Here is a 17912-nt window from a genome sequence, read left to right as displayed (position 1 = left end):
ACTACACTGTGTAACGTTTATGTTTAAATATTTTCTATCTATCTTTTTTTTTTTTACAAATAATTCCCTCAGGATGAGAGCGGTACTCAGTTAGACCCTGATGTTGGAGCTGAGGAGGAAAAATTTAACGGAGTGTCAACGGCAGAAAGTCATGGAGCTGGACCAAGAAAGAAGAGGCACCGAATTCAGCCGCAAGAGAAAGATAAAGACCAACAAGTGAGCAAAAATAGGGTTTATTTTGGTCAATAAACCAATTTACTCAAAAGATAAGAGAGTTTAACCTTTTACTAGTCCTTGTACAAGAACATAGTATTTCTATTCACCTAGTAGAATAGAAATAGATTTATAATGATTGGTGGTAACAATAATAAATGGATTTACTGGGAGCATCTCAGGTTGTACATACTTACAACAGCAGGTAGCAATGACTTGAGAATTGAATCATAAATACTCTTAAATACTCTTATCATTTAAGACTGTCATCATTCAGAGTTGTTAAATAAAAATACTTTTCTTTTTTTTTTTATCAGATTGAACCAGAAATATCAGGATTTGCAGAGGCACCGTTTGGAGAAATGCCCAGCCCAGCTTCCCTGTCTCACTGATCAGCTTCCTGGGAATGACAACTACAACCATGGCCATTATAATAATGATGCGGGTCCAGTTATCTCAAATTTTGAGTCAATAATGTTACGCTTCATTCATTTGGGCTTTGCACTGTTATAAAGATGGAAACGAGTCTGATTTCAGGTTAATTGGATACAGACAGAAATATGTTTTACATATGCTATTTTTGTCCTTTATACTATATTGTGAAAATTGATGGCAACAAATAATTATGACTAGTGTAAAAAAAAGTAGAAAACAAATATAACAGTAGAGACTCCAAATAAATATCATTTGGTATTATTATTGATTTTTACATTCATCGTAGTGACGTTCTTCATATTTCTTTTGTGACGTTTTTTTGTATTTATTAATAAATGTTTTTATTTGTATCTCTTGCATGTTTATATTGCAGCTTTAAAAACTATATTTTGAAATATAATTGTTTGTAACTCTCCTATTTTAGGTTTCTCAATGACTTTTGCATGACTGTACATTTGTCTTTAGCAAAAACAACGTTTGCTGAGACTGTTTTACTTATCAGAACTCAAGTCAGAGAAAAGTCATGTCAAAATGTAAACAAATGTATAATTTAACTCTTAGATTTAGCGTTTAAATGTAGAAGAGTGTCATTTCTGACATTGTTACTATTAGAGGCAGTCATAATTCATCTGACTGCTGAGCCAATGGCTGATTTTTGTTCCAGCGCGATTCTGTCAGTTACAGGCGTGACTTTTGTCCAATCAGATTGCTCGGAGCGGCTGTGGGGCGGGACCAAAATGCAGAGGTGGGATCTTAGCTACCGTCCATCTTCAGCTACATTACAGTGAGCGAGCTTGTCGAAAAGAAAACACATTTGGGAAGTAAAGAAGACTTTTTGGAACTAGTTTTGCCTGTATTTGAAAAAGACATACGAAATTCCATACCCTAGGTAAATGTGGTGTACACGTATAAATCTAAGTTGGTCGTGTTGACCCAGTTTCCCTTTTTTCTAAATTTGGTTAGCTGGCTAGCTAAGCTGCTAGCCAGTCAGTTAGCCATATTAGCTAGCATATTGACGATTACAACTGCTTATGTTATGTTTTTCTTTTCCACTTTATTAAAGCTACTCTGGGCCCTAGAGTTATGATGCATGATTGTGAAATACACCCCTAAACGTGGTGTGGAGCGAATGTTTTGACACGGGCTGGGGTTGCAACCGAGCGAAGTGGTCGAGCTAGCTCCAAGCTAACATTAACATTAGCTTACTAGCAGGCTGTTTTTGTTGATAACCATGTCGCTGATATTGTAATGCTAGCAATATTTTTGAAGCTCATAATTTGTAGACACCATTGATTATTCAAAATATGCGTGGAAAGTTTAAAATGTAGCGATTGTGTTTTGCTAACTAGTCAATCAAATGGGGTTAACGTCAGTTTAAGTGAGTTCAAGTTGGTGTAGAGATTCTCTTGATGATTGCAAACACAAACCAATATGTGTTTCTTTATGAAGCTAACTTTTTGACAGACGGAATGTGGACATTGTCGTAATCAAAGCCATGGCTGACAAAAGAAAACTTCAAGGTAACATTGTTGTTGAAACTGTTCATGTTGCACAGGATAAGGATAGTGGCATCGTTCACAAATTCTAGATCTCCCATCTATTATTTTCCAAAGATGTCACAGGATAAATGCAATTAATTCATGCATTGCTGATGCTTGAATTTAAGAGATATTTGAGCACATTGTTTGTCTCTGCAGGTGAGATCGATAGATGTTTAAAAAAAGTAGCTGAAGGTGTAGAACAGTTTGAAGATATTTGGCAAAAGGTAAGAAACTGTCATCTCATACTTTTTTAATGGAAACTTGCATCATTGTCACAAAAATTTTGTTGTGTATTCCAGCTCCACAATGCAGCCAACGCGAATCAGAAGGAAAAATACGAGGCGGACCTCAAAAAAGAGATTAAAAAATTGCAGGTAAGAAAAATTCTCCTTTAAGTGCAGTTTAATGAAACCTTTGTTGACTTAAATGTGTTATTATAAGAAGTTTATTACAAATTTTCCCCATTGTTCTTTCAGCGATTGAGAGATCAAATAAAAACATGGCTGGCCTCGAATGAGATCAAAGACAAAAGGCAGCTAGTTGAGAATCGCAAACTCATAGAGACGGTATGGTTATTTAAATCTTTAATCCACAGCGCTGATCTAAAACACTCTCTTACACAGTACTACAGAATTATGAGTAAAGTTTCTATGCATCAGGTGATTAACAGACAACATTTTATGCAATGTTGTTTTTCTAAGTAGCCACATCCTTTATATGTTAGTTTTTAATTTAAATGTGGATTATGAATTTAATTGAGACTTGTCATCTTTCATCAGCAAATGGAGCGATTCAAAGTGGTGGAACGTGAAACAAAAACAAAAGCCTACTCTAAAGAAGGCTTGGGGCTCGCTCAGAAGGTGGATCCTGCACAGAGGGAGAAGGAGGAAACTGGACAATGGCTAACAGTAATTTTTAACTCTTATTTTAAAAAGTTCTAATTTTGAGACATTTGTTTTAAAACTAACATCAAACACATTCATGACATGTACATTAAAATGCTCTAATTCTGTCCCGTTCTTCATCCACAGAATACAATAGACACTCTTAACATGCAGGTGGATCAGTTTGAAAGTGAGGTGGAATCTCTCTCGGTTCAAACACGAAAGAAGAAGGGGGATAAAGAAGTAAGTTCTTCCATTTCTGCTATTGCTGTGAATCTATTTTATTATTTGTATTATTATTTTAAGTGCACATACTCTGTCTCTTTTAGAAGCAAGATCGAATCGATGAGCTAAAGCGGTTGATTGAGAGGCATAGATTTCACATCCGCATGTTGGAGACGATTTTACGAATGCTGGACAACGACTCCGTTCCCGTGGACGCCATCCAAAAAATCAAGGACGATGTGGAATACTACATCGATTCCTCCCAAGATCCAGACTTTGAAGAGAATGAGTTCTTGTATGATGACTTGGACCTGGAAGACATCCGTAAGTAACTGACTGTATGCTTTTATTTGTGTGGGACTCCTCATCTGATGATAACAATCTTCCTTTGCAGCCGCAGCATTGGTGGCAACATCTCCTTCAGGTCAAGGCAATGAAGATGAAGTGTACCTGCCCTCTAGCAGCACTCCCACCTCTACCACCTCTTCTTCACCCATCCCTCCATCCCCAGCTACTTGCACTACTGTAAGTTCTTCGATTTTTAAAACTTTATTCAAGGTGTTTAATGTTTGCTGGGGAGAACACATCTCAAATATTTCTTTAGCTAACCTGATCTGCAATCCACCTTGTGTTTAATCCACTTTCTAATCTGCTGTTGCAACATTTCAAAAGTGGATTGTTATATCAAAGTATCTGCTCCTATAGGAGAACTCAGAAGACGATAAGAAGAGGGGACGGTCGACAGACAGTGAAGTTAGTCAGGTGAGAGGCTCTCCTTTGCTGTGTCGGTAGCTGAACAGTGTAGCGCAGCACTCTTCACCCATGGTCCAAGGCACCGACATGAAGCAGTGTCTCTGCTGGACCATGGTTGGAGACTTCTGGTGTTATTTGTTCCATTTCCTGCACATTTTGGGCTCTATAGTTGACGATGTATTTGTACTGTGTGCCTTTTTTTAGATGTTCTTTTGAACTGTTCTTTTCTTTTGCTGATACTCTGATTTTCAGTCACCTGTGAAGAACGGCGCCCCATCCTTGCTATCGTCTTTTTCTTCCTCCACCACCTCTGGCTCCTCTTCATCTTCCTCCCTCGTGTCCATGGCGAGTGTGGTTGGAGGCATTACCGCTGTTCCCACGAGCAGCAGTCTAATCGGCAGCTTCAGCAGTGCGGTGCAGCAGCATCAGCATCAGTCCACGCAGCAGCAGCAGCAGCAGCAATCTCAGTCCTTAAGCCAGTCACAACAACAGCAGCAATCTCAGAGCAAACCTTCTATCCCTTCAAACAACACCCCGAGCCCGCCCAGCAACCCTCTCATCCCAACATCCACTGCCCCCTCCCTCCCGACACCCAACACACTCAGCTCATCAGCTCCCACCTCTCAGTCTACCGCTGGGCCTACATCCACATCCAGTTTGGGACTTGGACTGGGGCTGGATTTAAGAAAAGGTGGAATTACAGGGACCAGCAGTGCCAACCAAATGCCAAGTTTAGGCTTGGGTGGCCACCCTACTCCTTTAAGCACGATGGCTGGCTTAATTTCTGGGTCCACACCTGCCCCTTACGCTCAGGCAGCAGCGTCGGGGGGCTTGGGTCTGAGCAGCACCACTCAGTCTAGTAATTCAGTGGAGGGCAGCACTTCCATCTCCACTTCTGGCTCCAGTGGAGTCACCACCAATGGGGCTGGGACGGGGCTCGGCCTGCCGTGTCCCAGCTCGTCCCATAACTCTTTGAGTGGGAGTATTCTGGGTCTAGTCTCTGGGCAGGGTGTGACCTCCGGTACCTCTCAGGTGCCCCCAAGTTCTGCCAGTTCTACCGCTGGAGCTGTGAGCATGATGGGAGGGAATGGAGGAAACGTTGGAGTAGTTGGCATGAATGCGGCTCCTGCTAGACCACCAAGTGGACCCAAGCAGAATGGAAGCACAAGTAAGTCGATATGGCTACTTCTTTATTAATTTATTTGTTTTTATTAAAATACGTTCTCTCATCCTCCCCCTCCTCTGACCTCCCCTCAGGTTACAGTGCTGTTGTGGCAGAGAGCTCCACAGAATCAGCTCTAAGCACACCCAGCCAGTCACAAAACAGCCAACCATCATCGCTCAGTTCTTCAACCAGTCAGCCGTAAGTCATTTGCCAAAAAAAAAATCCACCAGACTTGAACCCTAAAGGTGCTATCACACCAAACGCAATTCACGCGGCGACTAGTTTCAATATTAAGTCAATGGTACAGACACAAATTGAGGCAATCTAAAGTCCTGTGGCGCGATTTGAGCGACGGGTGCGGCGCTGAGGTCTGGCCGCAGCTCGGTTGAGCGACAAGGTGCTAATTGTGCAGTGGAGTCAAAATTTAAATATCTGAAGTTTGGCAGGTTGCCGCATTGCATCTGCCAATCAGGAACTCAGCTTTGGGCATGTGACGTTTTCAGTGACTCATTCAGCAGGTAGAATACTAGTCCAGAGCGCATTTGGCCAGAACTTTTGTCTTTTTCCTTAACCCACTGGAGCCGCAGGTTCTCAGAGCTCATCCAGCTGGTTTGGGGCAAAGGCGTAGTGCATGCTGGACAGATTGCCGGTTTTCATTCCTGCGGCTGAGCTCACTCATTCAACATGCTGGCAGACAGACAGCCACTGCAGGGTGCGGAGGCTGACCACCTCCGACATTAAAAAGAAAAGGGTCTACTAATGTTATTTTTTCCCCCTCGGGTTAATAGGTTAATACGAGACAGTGAACCTTCAAGCTCAGCCACAGTGACACAGAAACACCAGGAAAGCGGCTGTCACACAGACACAGTCCCCAGTACTGTAAAAGTGTTTTAATGATGATCATATAAACCCAAACATGGAGATGTGATTACTGATGTTTTTCTAGAACTCTTCACAATAAATAAACGTCATTTCTCAACATCATCTGTGTCTTCCAGACACTCTAAGTGAGAAATCCACAGACATCGTTCCTTATAGCCACCATCCTAAAAACATAAGCTGGTAGCTCCTCCCACATGCGGCCGCAGTGTCAAACTCGGGAACAAATTTTTTGACAGGCGGCGACAAAATAGGGGCGGACCATGGGAATTTGTTGCGCGAATCGTGTTCGGTGTGAATGCACCTCGAGAGTTGTGGTTTACATGTCTTGTGTTTGACACAGCATGGACAACGGGCCCAGCTTAATCAGCTCCATAACCCTGCCTCCCAGCTCTCCGTCCCCCTCGTTCTCAGACAGTACACCTGGCGGGGGCAGCCTCCTCAATGGGCCTCACTCCTACACGCCGGCCTCAGAGGGTCTGAAGGTGAGCCAAGTAAGCATGATTCAACTCTTTGTGCAGCAGCAGCCTCTTAATATGTGATATTTCATTAGTCAGACTGATTCAAAGCCTTTTTTCCACTGCAAAAGACCCTCCTTTATGAGCCTCCTCTCAGCAGTCGCTCTTTGTTTTAAGTGGCTCAACACATGACTGAAGGTAAACACAGGTGAGGATCATTAGCCGGTAACGAGGCCTCAGTCAGTCCTGTGGTTGTCCTCATCAGACTCTGCAGTGAGGAAGGCCTGAAGGAAACATGGATCCTTTGAGTGGCCACCAAAAACTCAATCCAGTAATGTTTCATGCTAACAATTACACATCTGGTGTGAACATTTTTAATTCTTTTTTTCAGATTACAAGAGATTGATATTTCCCCTTGTAGTTTCACAAAAAAGTTTTAAAAATGTAAAGTAAAAAAAAAGCCAAAGACGTTGCAGACACACAACAATTAGCTGTTAAAAAATCAAAAAGTCCAGTTAATTTAAGTTGATGACCCTCTAAACTGTACTTTAGTGTAGGGATATATATAGTTGTCAAGACCACAGGAAACATAGCTGTGATAAACAAATAGAAGTGTGAATACCAACTGATCAACATTTAGTTGTTTAATATCATGAAAATATTCTCAAGCTTTCCTCCTGCTGATGTTTGTCGTGTTTTCACATCAGCTCCATGTCGATCTCTCCTCAGGCGTCTGAGCCTCTCAGCTCTCTGAAGGCGATGGCTGAGAGAGCCGCTCTGGGATCAGGCCTGGAGGAGATTTCCAACCTGCATCTGCCCGACAGAAGTCGTAACGGTCAGGAGTTTTTTATTATTATTCTGTTCTATTTTTAAGGAAACATGAGTTTGCATCTTTTACATATTGGCTCAAACTTAGTAGTAAAAGTAGCTACAGTTTGAATTTAAAAAGAACTCATTTTTTAATTGTATTCAGTGAGCCCAGGTTTGTATTACAGACATAAAAATTGGAGCAGCTAGGTAATAGATTTTGACTCTGTTCAACATCTGCCCTGAATGAAGTTGTCTTGTCTGACCCGGCGTCGTCTTTTTGCTGCAGATATTTTCTCCAGTTCATCTGCAGCTCCTGGTACCCCCTCCACCCCTCAGTCATCCGTGTCAGAGGTCAGCATTCCCCCATCACTAGGGGTCTGTCCTTTGGGTCCAACCCCCCTGCCAAAAGACCAGCTCTACCAACAGGCGATGCAAGAGGCCGCGTGGACACACATGCCGCACCCCTCCGACTCTGAAAGGATCAGGTACGGGGCCGACAGCTGTCCAAGTCACATGACCAGATCAAAACGCTCGTTCAAAAGTCTCATCGCCATCTTTAGAAGAGCTCCTGCTGTAAAATCTTGTTTTTTGATTGGAGGAGAAATACTGGTTGAGCGACTGTCAGGTGGCACAACGCCAAACTCAGACAACTCCGCTTTCTAGAGTTGAGAACAAAACAATGGTGATTTTTAAAGTCATTGTTTTATTTTACAGAGTTTCACAAAATTAATACAATTTTTTTACTGACCACCCAACATTGTCTTACCTTTAAGGGTTTGTTATTTAGGTGCATTATTAGCGTGTTCTTTTGTCATAATAATGCTACAATGACAGAACGTCAGTCTTGCGTAGCTAATAATTGCAACAAGTAGTTGTCATCAATACTTTCTGCTTCAGTGCCGACAGTTTACTTTTGTGATTTTGCTAAACTAAGAAAGAAAAGTAGAAAATATTCTACTTTAATTTGATCTTTTTCTTCCTGAATCCCACTTTTTTAGTCATATCTGAAAGGTTTTTTATTCATTCGATTCTGGTTTACGAAGTAAAAAAATGTTTTGTTAAACTCACACGAACAAAATATTTTCTAATAACTATAACTTTACGAAAACTCAAAATTCAGAAATAGTAAGTGTCCAAACTCACTCACTACTTAGTGTGGTATTTAGGGCGTTTGCCGTTTTGAATCTATGATTCCAAAGATTTCCCAGAAGTCTCTTCAAAAAAGAAAAACAGTGGGCATTGATGTTCACTAGATTGTGGTTAGACCAATTCTTCATTTGAATAATTGTACGTAGATTGTTATTATTTTTAGTGAGTTATCAAAGTTTTCACCATCGGAACACAGCGGATTCTTCGTAAAATGTTCATATTTTTTTGGTTTTTACAGCAAGTGGGTGACGTCATATTTTAAAAAAATAAAATAAAAGTAGTGAGCAAGTGTCTGAACTGTATTAAAATCCAGGGAGTTAGATTGTTCCTTAATATACAGTTTTTAAGGGATTACAGAGTGAATTATACATAGCCTCATATAAATACAATATGATGCGAGCAATTAATATTTAAAACACATGGTGTCACTATAACCAGTTAAAGGTTGTCTGAAACAGTGGCTCATAAAGTTATGAACTACCAGAGAAGCTGATAGTTTACAAAGTGCTGTATAAAATTATAGGAAAGTTCAAGGAAATCAAAGTAAGTTGTTAAAAAAAGTTGATCAAACAGAAATAACCACAACCTTGAAAGGAAGTTCAGTTAAGAATAAACTGTGAAGCACTTTTCTAATACATTTGTAAATAATAGTTTTATTTTCTGACAAACACATTTTTTGGTTTTCATGAAATTGTACTGAACTGAATAGTCACATAAGATAATATTTTTTACATTTACTAATGAATAGCTGTGCAAATGTTTTACGTTGATACAGAAAACAGAATTTTTATGTAAAAATAAGTTTGTGTTGATGTTGTGGTCTGTTTCCTAAAGGCAATACCTTATGAGGAACCCGTGCCCCACTTTGCCATACCACCATCAGGTACCTCCACACCACTCTGACTCCATAGAGTTCTACCAGAGACTGTCCACAGAAACGCTCTTCTTCATTTTCTACTACCTGGAGGTAAACGCTCTCTGTCAGCTGGTTGTTCTCTCTCCTCTTTGCAACTGGTGTGCTCAGTCGATTCATTTCCCTTTTCAGGGAACCAAGGCTCAGTATCTGTCTGCCAAGGCGCTAAAGAAGCAGTCATGGAGATTTCACACAAAGTACATGATGTGGTTCCAGAGGCACGAGGAGCCCAAGACTATCACGGATGAGTTTGAGCAGGTGTGACCTCTCCGTCATTTCTATTAGCGTTGAAGCTTCGATTTTGTGCTGGGACATCGACCTGAAATAGGTTTTGTTATCAATTAGGGTGGTTTAACTGCCGTGATATGAAGCGCCTCAGATCCTTCCTAAAATCTCCTCTCCGTGGCATAAAATGAACTTTTTTTTGGAGAGCTGTTGCTTCAATCAGCAAATATTTAAAATATGGTGAATAAAAGCTTTTTCTATTGATTTAAGAAAAAAAAAACACTTGTTCAAATTAAAATAGTTAAAGCATGATTACTCACCTGTAGAATAATGAAGATTAAGTCATGGCTTATGTTTTATTTTTATGCGTGTCTTCATGCATATTTTAGTGGCTGTAGTGATTATCTTTCTACGAAATGATTAGTTCTTGCAGATCTTAAAGGTCTGCTGGGTTTGTGGATCACCAGTAGATCTGACAGGTATTTGGGTCTCACACTGTGAAGCCGCAGTTGCTTAAAATCAATTCTATATGTTACTGGATGTTGATATAAGGACCTGAGATGCTTCAGAGGTTCTTCCAGAGCAATTAGACATTTTACTTCATGTCCACTCGACCTTAGTGTTCAGTAAAACAGAAGCTTTGTGCTTTAAAGAAAGACGATGAAAATTGTGTTTCTGATAACTGAGGACATTTGTAAAATAATTAACCTTAAAATTGCATTTCTTTATTCCCTTTGCTGTGAATCAGGATTAGATGGAAAAAAATGCAGTTTGAAAAAGCTTGTAGCTTCCTGCTCCGCGTATTTTGAGCATTTCCATTATAAAATAGACACGTTAAGTCAGACCGAGCCGACTCCTGTTGGTTGTTGGTCCATAGAAAAATGGAACGGTCCAAGTAGTGCAGAGCTTACGTTGAAATTGGTCATCACGACAAAAAAAAGGGCCAAAAGACAAGTGGAAAAAAATGAGCTGCTGGATGACCTCGGTTGTTGTTGTTTTTAGCTTCACCCTGAATGTGCCGTGACGGTAAACTTTGAGAGGAAACGCTCACCTGAATTGCCTGGTCGATTCTAAACTTTACCGTACCGCTCAGTGGAATCAAGGCTTAATGTTCTAGAAAAGGACACAATTCTTTTTTTGTTTTTTAATTTTGACTAAAAACAGCACAATCGTAATTAATAGAGCACTGGGGATGCTTTTAAAATGCATCAAAAGATGATCAGAGTGATTCTGCTGCAGTTCCCTAATAGTGGTTCTCCCCCCTTTGTAATTCCAGGGCACTTACATTTACTTCGACTATGAAAAATGGGGCCAGAGGAAAAAGGAAGGATTCACCTTTGAGTACAGGTACCTTGAAGACCGAGACCTACAGTGATGCACAGAGGGACGCAAAAAAGGACAAAGACAAAAAAACATGCTGCTGTTGACATTCCGAGACTGAACTCCAAACTGTGGATAGAGATTGTGATGTGTAGTAGAAATCCTCTCCTGACGCGGAGGCTGGTGTCTGTATAGGCTGCATCTCAACACGTAGCCCTTGCTCCTCGTGTCGTGCTCTGCCTTTGACGAAGCAGACCCTATGGGTCTGATCAAACGCACGGTGCTGCATGAGCTGGGAGGGCTCTCCTTGAAGATCTGCATTTGTGCCTGTCTGTGCGCACACTCAGTATGTGGCATTAGGAAAGCCTACCCCATGCATGTTTCTCATGTTTTGTTTTTTTTTTTTCTCTCTTCCGTTTGAACATGTTTCTCTGTGTCACCCACCTAAAAATGACACACAAACACACACACACACACACAAAAAAACAACCCTTGGATTTAATTGTCAAACTGCCCATCTTGTATTTACTGTAATTTGGTGGATTAGAATGGGGATGTACAGTGGACATTTAGTTATGGTGTGTAGGAATGGCTTCTTTTAAGACCCTACGATGCCTGTTGAATATGGTCACTATTGAAGATATAGTGAGTTATCAATAGTTTTATTGATATTGTCTTGGTCGATTCAAAGATGATTGAGAGTGACCACAGGGCCTCTCCCTGTGACAGGGAAAGAGTCCTTATTGGACATGGATTAAATTGCTATGCAATTGAACTGGTCTCTGACTCCCTCTCTTTGCTAATAAAATGTTTTTAACTTAACCGATTAAATAAGAACATGTCATTAAAGTTTGTGCATACCTGATCAGTTTGTAAATTAGATTGAGATATTTCTCCACTTCCTGTTTTTTCATCCTTAAGAGAGCATAAAGTGGAGTGATCACCTCTGAACTACACCTACCATCACGATATAAAGTGAAATTTAGTCGGGCAGCTTCCCATGTTTTATTCCTGTTACCACAATATTTAAGCAAAGCAATGACATGAATGTACACTGATACATCTGTTTACAGAATACTCAAGTTTTTGGTGGTTTATAATAATACGGTCGAGTAAGACATGTCTAATCTGCTGTGGCTGTTCGTAGGTAACCCAGGGAAACCAGAACGACTGATCTGAATCTGGTAAAAAAAGAATTTTGAACAGTCGGTGTTCCCCTTTATTTAAGCAGCTATGAAAACTTAAGATATGTACTGCAGTTGATGTGACTATTTTACAGAATATTTGGGGGGAAAGAAAAAAAAATAAAATGCATTGAAGGGTTTAAGATCTGCCTTTTATACATTTCATTTTGGGGGGGTTTTAAACACAAAAGTGAAGAAAATCCTAAATTACATTTTAGGATTTACATTTTTTTTGTCCCTCATCTCAGTTTCTGCATGGGCAATGTCCTAACATGGGGTTATGAAAGGATTGTAAAATTTCAATAAATACTTCTATGAAATTAGAAACTGTTGTGATGGAATAAGGACCAACACTCATACACTTTTTATATTTTATTGAAATATTCAAACAGTTGAAGCACATACAAATTCTGATACATCTTTGCTTTAAGAGGACTTAATTCTTCGCTTCCTTCTTGACTTTGAGGAACTCTGCCATGTTGGAGAAGTATTTCTGGTTTGCTTCAGCCACCTTCTTCTCTGCAGCTTGTGGGTTTACAATCTCCAGCCCCTGCAGCAAAGGAGACGAGTGATGGAGCAGAAGGAGTGCAGCACAAGGAAACGTCCACGTTAAAACACGTTACCTGCAGGGGAGTGAACGCCACACTGGAGCTGGTTCCTGAGGAACGGTCCCTCACTGTGGATTTCCCTCCGTACGTCATGCTCTGCTTCTGCAGTGTTCTCTGTTGCAGAAGAAAATAAAAACACTTTTTAGACAAAATCATAAACCAGACAAACGGTTTTAGAAAAGTCTCGTCACCTGCAGGGATTTGGAGATTCTTGCTTTGGTGGCTTCGTTGACCTGAGCCTGCCTCACTCTGCCGCTGCCGCTCTTACCGAGCTGACCCAAACTGAAACCCAGATCCTCCTGATAGGCGTCATCTTCAATCTGCAACAAGGAGCCAAACATGCAAAAGACCCTCAGCTTAGAAATCTCAACTCCTGCAAGATTAAACCGCAAGACCAGTAGAGACTTCAACGAATAATCCTTTTACAATTTATGAAAACTGTTTTATAAAGAGAAAAAAGGCAAAACTTCTAGTAACAAAAACAGGAATTCTTCAACTAAAAGTTTTGACTGAAAAATGTTCTAAAAATTACAATTTACAAATTGAATAACGAAATAGTATTTTAGGATTTAAATTCTATTTTTTTTCCTCTTAACTCTATTGACAGAAACATGAATGACCAAAAATCCTAAATGGGTATACAATAGGGCTGCCACAAATAACTATTTTAATAGTCAATTGATCACAGATTATTTTTTCCAATTTGTTGACTAATCGGATCATGCGCAAAGTAGATGTAAAGCACACATCTTGACCATCATTAGCCTTAAACTAACTAAAAAAAGACGATTAAGATGATAGTTTACTAGACTTTTAATGAATCGTGCAGCTTCTGTCCTTTAGTTTATGGTATTAAAACAAGATTAAATCAAACGAGATTGGCATCTAAAACAAAGGAACTATGTTTCACAAAAGAGAAAGTTTTGGTCTCACTGACTCAAAAATTAAAAAAAAATTAGTTGGCGACTATTTTAATAGTCGATTAGTCGACTAATCGTGGCAGCCCTAGTATACAATTACTTTGATGGTTTGGAACAAATTTTCTTAAGTCTTTCAAAATACTGAACCAAAGTTTCAGTGCCAATAGGAAATATCACAAACTCTTCCTTGCAATAAACTAAAATCAATCGGATATATCGCAATTATCCCTGAAAAATCAGAATTTTGTTCTTTCAATCCAAGAACATCAACAGTTTTAATGAACAGAAATACTATTTACATTTGGTCGTCAAATAATTCAGCTAGAAATAAATCTAAAGTAAATGTGAAGCTAAAAGAGAATCCACAAACCTCAGCAAAGGTCATTCTGTTGGCATGTTTCCTGATCTCAGTCAGCCCCAGACGCTCTTTCATTTTCCGATACCTACAGAACAGACGTAAAGGTCGGGTCGGTTTAAAACATCGACTCAGATTCAATGTTTATTTTCAAGATTTTCACTAAAACATTACATCTATGATCAGCTGAGTATTTGCCACAATTACTTGTATTTGACTGCAAAATAAATGAAACTTGATTGTAAAACAACCTAAAACTGCAGTTTGAAACAGTACAAAACATACTTAAAGTAAACAATCATTTAACAAAACAAACAAAAAAAAAATAAGTAAGCTTATCCAAATCGTTTTAGAGCAGGTTCTTAGTTGTTAGAAAATACAATTTCAATATTACCATAAAAAGACAAATTCCGATTCCCGCATATTTTAAACAAACGGTTGCAAAAATAAATAAATAAAAAACTGTTTAAGAACAAAATAAAAGAAGACGAATCCTTTAAAAAATTTTAAAACTCACTATAGTTTTTAATTGAGTATTTATTTATGCATACTGAAAGTTTGAGGAATTTATAGGTATTTTAACCAACCTTGCATACTTTAAAAAAAATGGCTGAGAGATTGAAATTAATTGTTTGAGCCAGAAATAAAATCTGCTGGTCTTAATCAAGCCAAGTATTCTTTAATTGATCGTTTTATTCTGTAAATAAACAGTTTAGTAAACAATTTTAATGCTTTTACACTTGGTTGAAATAAAAACATAATTTTTGTCAGATTAAAATTATTTGACTAAATCAGAATGTTCCTTTTTAGACCAGAATCTTTTGAAATATGATGCTTCGAGTTAAATCAGAATGTGCCTTTTAGACCAGAATCTTTTGAAATATGATGCTTCGAGTTCAAATTACAAATTGCATTTATTTATGAGAAGAAGTAGGAGTTGAAAATCGTCCTGCGGGACAGAAAACTCAAGTTAGAGAGTGGCTGACCTTCTTCCTCCTCTCTTCTTCCTCTGTCCGTCCAGCGGGGCTGGCAGTGGTTTGACCTGCTTCACTGGTGGAGGTTCCTGCCATTTATCAAACTTTCTCTCTATTTCTTCTTTTAGGTCATAGCCAACCTGCAATAAGAAAACAGTTGAATAACAAATTATATTTTTGTGTTCCTTTAGTTTGAGAGGTTTACCTTTCCATCTGGACTCTCGTGGAAACTGTCCACTCGAGAAGCTAGAGTGCATTTCGCAGCCACCAGACGAGCTGCCTTCCTCCTGAGGTCCTGAGGGGGGAAGATGAAAAGTGAGCATACTTTAGAAAAAAACTAACATTAGATTTGGAAAAATGTAAATAAATGTACTGACAGGAGGCAACGACTGCACAACATCACAGTGGTAGATGAAGCCTGTGTGAGGAAGCAGGGACGTGCTACTGAAGCCTGACAGAGTTCTCCTTTGGGCTCCCAGCAGCATCAGGTTACAGGCCGGCATCTTTGAGAGGTTTGTTAGGCCTCCAGCAATGCCTTCAGCCAAACAAAGAGAGGAAAACTCAAAGATAAGGAAAAACAGAAACGAATGCAGTGTGAGCAAAAAAAAAAAAAAAAAAGGTTTAAAGTTTTCCAGCCCTGAGTTTCACTTCCTCACCCATGATCTTTGCTGCAGTTGATGCTCCCACAATGATAGACAGGTTTGGAGCTATAAAGGACATTCTGGACTCTACATATTCATATATCCTGTGTTTGGACTGGTTCAGCTCCAGAGCCATATCACAAGCCTCCTCAAGCTGCTTCAGCTCATCTTCAGTTAGCAATGACCTTTAGGAAAAAAAAAAAATACAAGGTGTAAATAAAATAAAAAAGTGACAACGAGAATAAAAAATAAAAACAAAAGTTTACTTATAAGAAACAGGTATCCCTATTCTAAAATTTAAAAAGACAGAAAGTCACCCCTGTGTGGTTGATGCAGTGACACTGACGACCATAATGGTGGCGTTTGTTAGGATTTGCTGCAGCGTTTCGTTGTTTTTACATTTCTCCAGGTTATTTCCCAATTCCTTTATAGAAAGTACAAAAAAGGGGGAGGGTTAGATACAAAAAGGAAAAAAATTAAACTAAGTAGATACATGGAATAAAGCATTTAGCTTTGATACAACTACCCAAACCAGTCATCTTCCAAAAGAAAAATTACAAAAATTGGCATCGGGTAACTTCAACATCTCCTTCAACAAACCTTGACTGTGCGAATATAATCTAAAGAATCTGGAACCAAAGACTCCAGCTCTGGAAATCTCTTGGAGTATTTGTCCCTTGTAAACTTGTGAATGATGTCTGAAAACACAGGAGACACACGTCACTTTTTCAGTTGAACACAAAAAGAATACAATTTCTTGATTAGCTTTTGTCACACAATTAAAGTCCAACTCACTGAGCTCATTGTCAATTTCCACTGTAAGATTATTGGCTGCAACGATCAGCCTGTATTCTGGGTCAGCCTCAACTGGTCCTGAAACTGAAAGAACACAAGTCAGCAACACGGAAAACAGAAATACAAGTACATTTACGAACATTTTTAAAAATAAAAACACTCACCATCTGAATTTTTGCGCTGTTTTCCGATATATCCAGATATTTTTTCCATTATATCTGAAAACTGGAAACAAGCAATTAAAAAGGGGCTGCACTTGGTGAAAATATGACTTCAAATGAGAAATAAATGGATACCTGTTTGCTATTACGGAGCTTGGCGATGGACGTAATGCTGTCAGTCTTGCTGTAGTCCACCTCCATCTCCTCTGGAATATCTTCCAGTCCTTCTGTCCTCCCTGTAACCCCCTCTCCATCACTGCCCCCCTCCTCCCCCTCCGGGTACAGACCGTCTTCCCCCTCATCTCCAGCTTCCTCCAGGTCAGCCAGAAGTTCGTCAGCCAGTGACATCTGCAACCAGAGAGAAATCAATTCATCCAGCTATCAAGCTTTCATCATTTACCCGACAAGTCTGCAGTTTGTATTCATTGTTTTTTTCAAAAGGAAGTATTAATGCTATGTCCAATGAAAGTCTCACAGTGTTACTTAATAAACATCCCATAAAAATAAATAAAGAAATAAAAACATAAATAAAAAACTGTGATTCAGGTGTCACTCTGTTCTGTTAGCTAGCTAAAGTTAGCAAACGTTTCCCGAACGTCATTCAAAAGCGTAAAATAATAATTACTTACCTTGCACCTTCAAAACGAAGTAAAACAGATAAAAAAAAATCAAAATTCACTTTAGACAAGAATGAGTTTAATAACAGTAAATACAGGCAATGCTACTGTACGGCTTCTTGCTCCTGTTTACAATTAACACTTGCGATCTGTGTGGTTTGTCGCAGAATAAATACGTAACGAGTTTCGCACTGCATTGTGGGTAACTGTGCCCTTTTCTAGTGAGACAAGAAAAAGAATATAAAGACTTTTTTCTAAAGCTCCAAAGCTAATGTGCTACTTTTATCACGTCACCTTAGAAAACACATATTTTTTTCTTTAATTAAAGTTTTAGGAGGACGAACACAAATATATATTTATTTAAAATGATATTTACAATCACCAAGTTCAAGCGGCAAATAATGAAAGAGGATTTAAAGATCTATTAACTCTGCAGGGAAGACTTTAGTGTAAATTAAGAAAATGTGTATTTACAGAGCATTAGATTTTTAAAGATATTTTTATAGTTTGTTTTGTATTCAAAGAAGTATTTATAGTATTTTTATTTTATATTATTTACCAGACCTTTTAAAAATGTACTTAACAGAAAGAGAAGTAACACAGCAACAAAAACAATTAAATTAATTACTAGCTATAATCTGTTAAAAAAAACCTGTTCGAATGTGATAAGACAAAGTAAGAACTTAA

General features: G+C 39.0%; 3 protein-coding genes across 7 annotated transcripts in view; 2 read left to right on the top strand and 1 right to left on the bottom strand.

The window, feature by feature from the left end:
- The window catches only part of tfpt (TCF3 (E2A) fusion partner), a 5071-nt gene extending 4073 nt beyond the window's left edge, over window positions 1-998 (top strand). The window contains exons 6-7 of the mRNA XM_024266981.2: window positions 73-216; window positions 531-998. Of these exons, the coding sequence (XP_024122749.1) occupies window positions 73-216; window positions 531-605 (219 nt within the window). The 3' untranslated portion in view covers window positions 606-998. The remainder of the gene's footprint in view (window positions 1-72; window positions 217-530) is intronic.
- Window positions 999-1136: 138 nt separating this feature from the next.
- Window positions 1137-11819, top strand: cnot3a (CCR4-NOT transcription complex, subunit 3a). 5 transcript variants are annotated; one of them, XM_036215704.1, is made up of 18 exons: window positions 1137-1393; window positions 2098-2168; window positions 2346-2413; window positions 2489-2563; window positions 2666-2755; window positions 2969-3097; window positions 3221-3316; window positions 3403-3622; window positions 3693-3823; window positions 4004-4060; window positions 4304-5219; window positions 5309-5414; window positions 6439-6589; window positions 7283-7388; window positions 7650-7848; window positions 9347-9479; window positions 9558-9683; window positions 10927-11745. In XM_036215704.1, the coding sequence occupies exons 2-18, from the start codon at window positions 2144-2146 to the stop codon at window positions 11023-11025; spliced, it is 2727 nt and encodes a 908-aa protein (XP_036071597.1). In that variant the 5' UTR covers window positions 1137-1393; window positions 2098-2143; the 3' UTR covers window positions 11026-11745. The 5 variants fall into 5 exon arrangements, with proteins under 5 accessions (XP_036071597.1, XP_024122743.1, XP_024122742.1 ...); XM_024266975.2 differs by lacking the exon at window positions 1137-1393 and adding an exon at window positions 1400-1537 and having other exon boundaries at window positions 2113-2168; window positions 10927-11819; XM_024266974.2 differs by lacking the exon at window positions 1137-1393 and adding an exon at window positions 1400-1537 and having other exon boundaries at window positions 10927-11819.
- A 755-nt stretch (window positions 11820-12574) lies between these two features.
- prpf31 (PRP31 pre-mRNA processing factor 31 homolog (yeast)) lies at window positions 12575-17401 on the bottom strand. Its single transcript, XM_024266980.2, has 14 exons — window positions 17238-17401; window positions 16744-16956; window positions 16612-16672; window positions 16448-16531; window positions 16253-16350; window positions 15970-16076; window positions 15668-15837; window positions 15389-15546; window positions 15217-15306; window positions 15024-15151; window positions 14053-14125; window positions 12954-13082; window positions 12778-12876; window positions 12575-12704 (listed from the first exon to the last, which is right to left on the bottom strand). Exons 2-14 carry the CDS (start codon window positions 16954-16956, stop codon window positions 12591-12593), a joined length of 1524 nt encoding a protein of 507 aa, XP_024122748.1. The 5' UTR covers window positions 17238-17401; the 3' UTR covers window positions 12575-12590.
- Window positions 17402-17912: the final 511 nt, after the last annotated feature.

The sequence above is a fragment of the Oryzias melastigma genome, linkage group LG16 (genome assembly GCF_002922805.2).
Source record: "Oryzias melastigma strain HK-1 linkage group LG16, ASM292280v2, whole genome shotgun sequence".
In the NCBI taxonomy this organism is placed as follows: Eukaryota; Metazoa; Chordata; class Actinopteri; order Beloniformes; family Adrianichthyidae; genus Oryzias; species Oryzias melastigma.
This window is presented reverse-complemented; position numbering and strand designations above follow the sequence as displayed.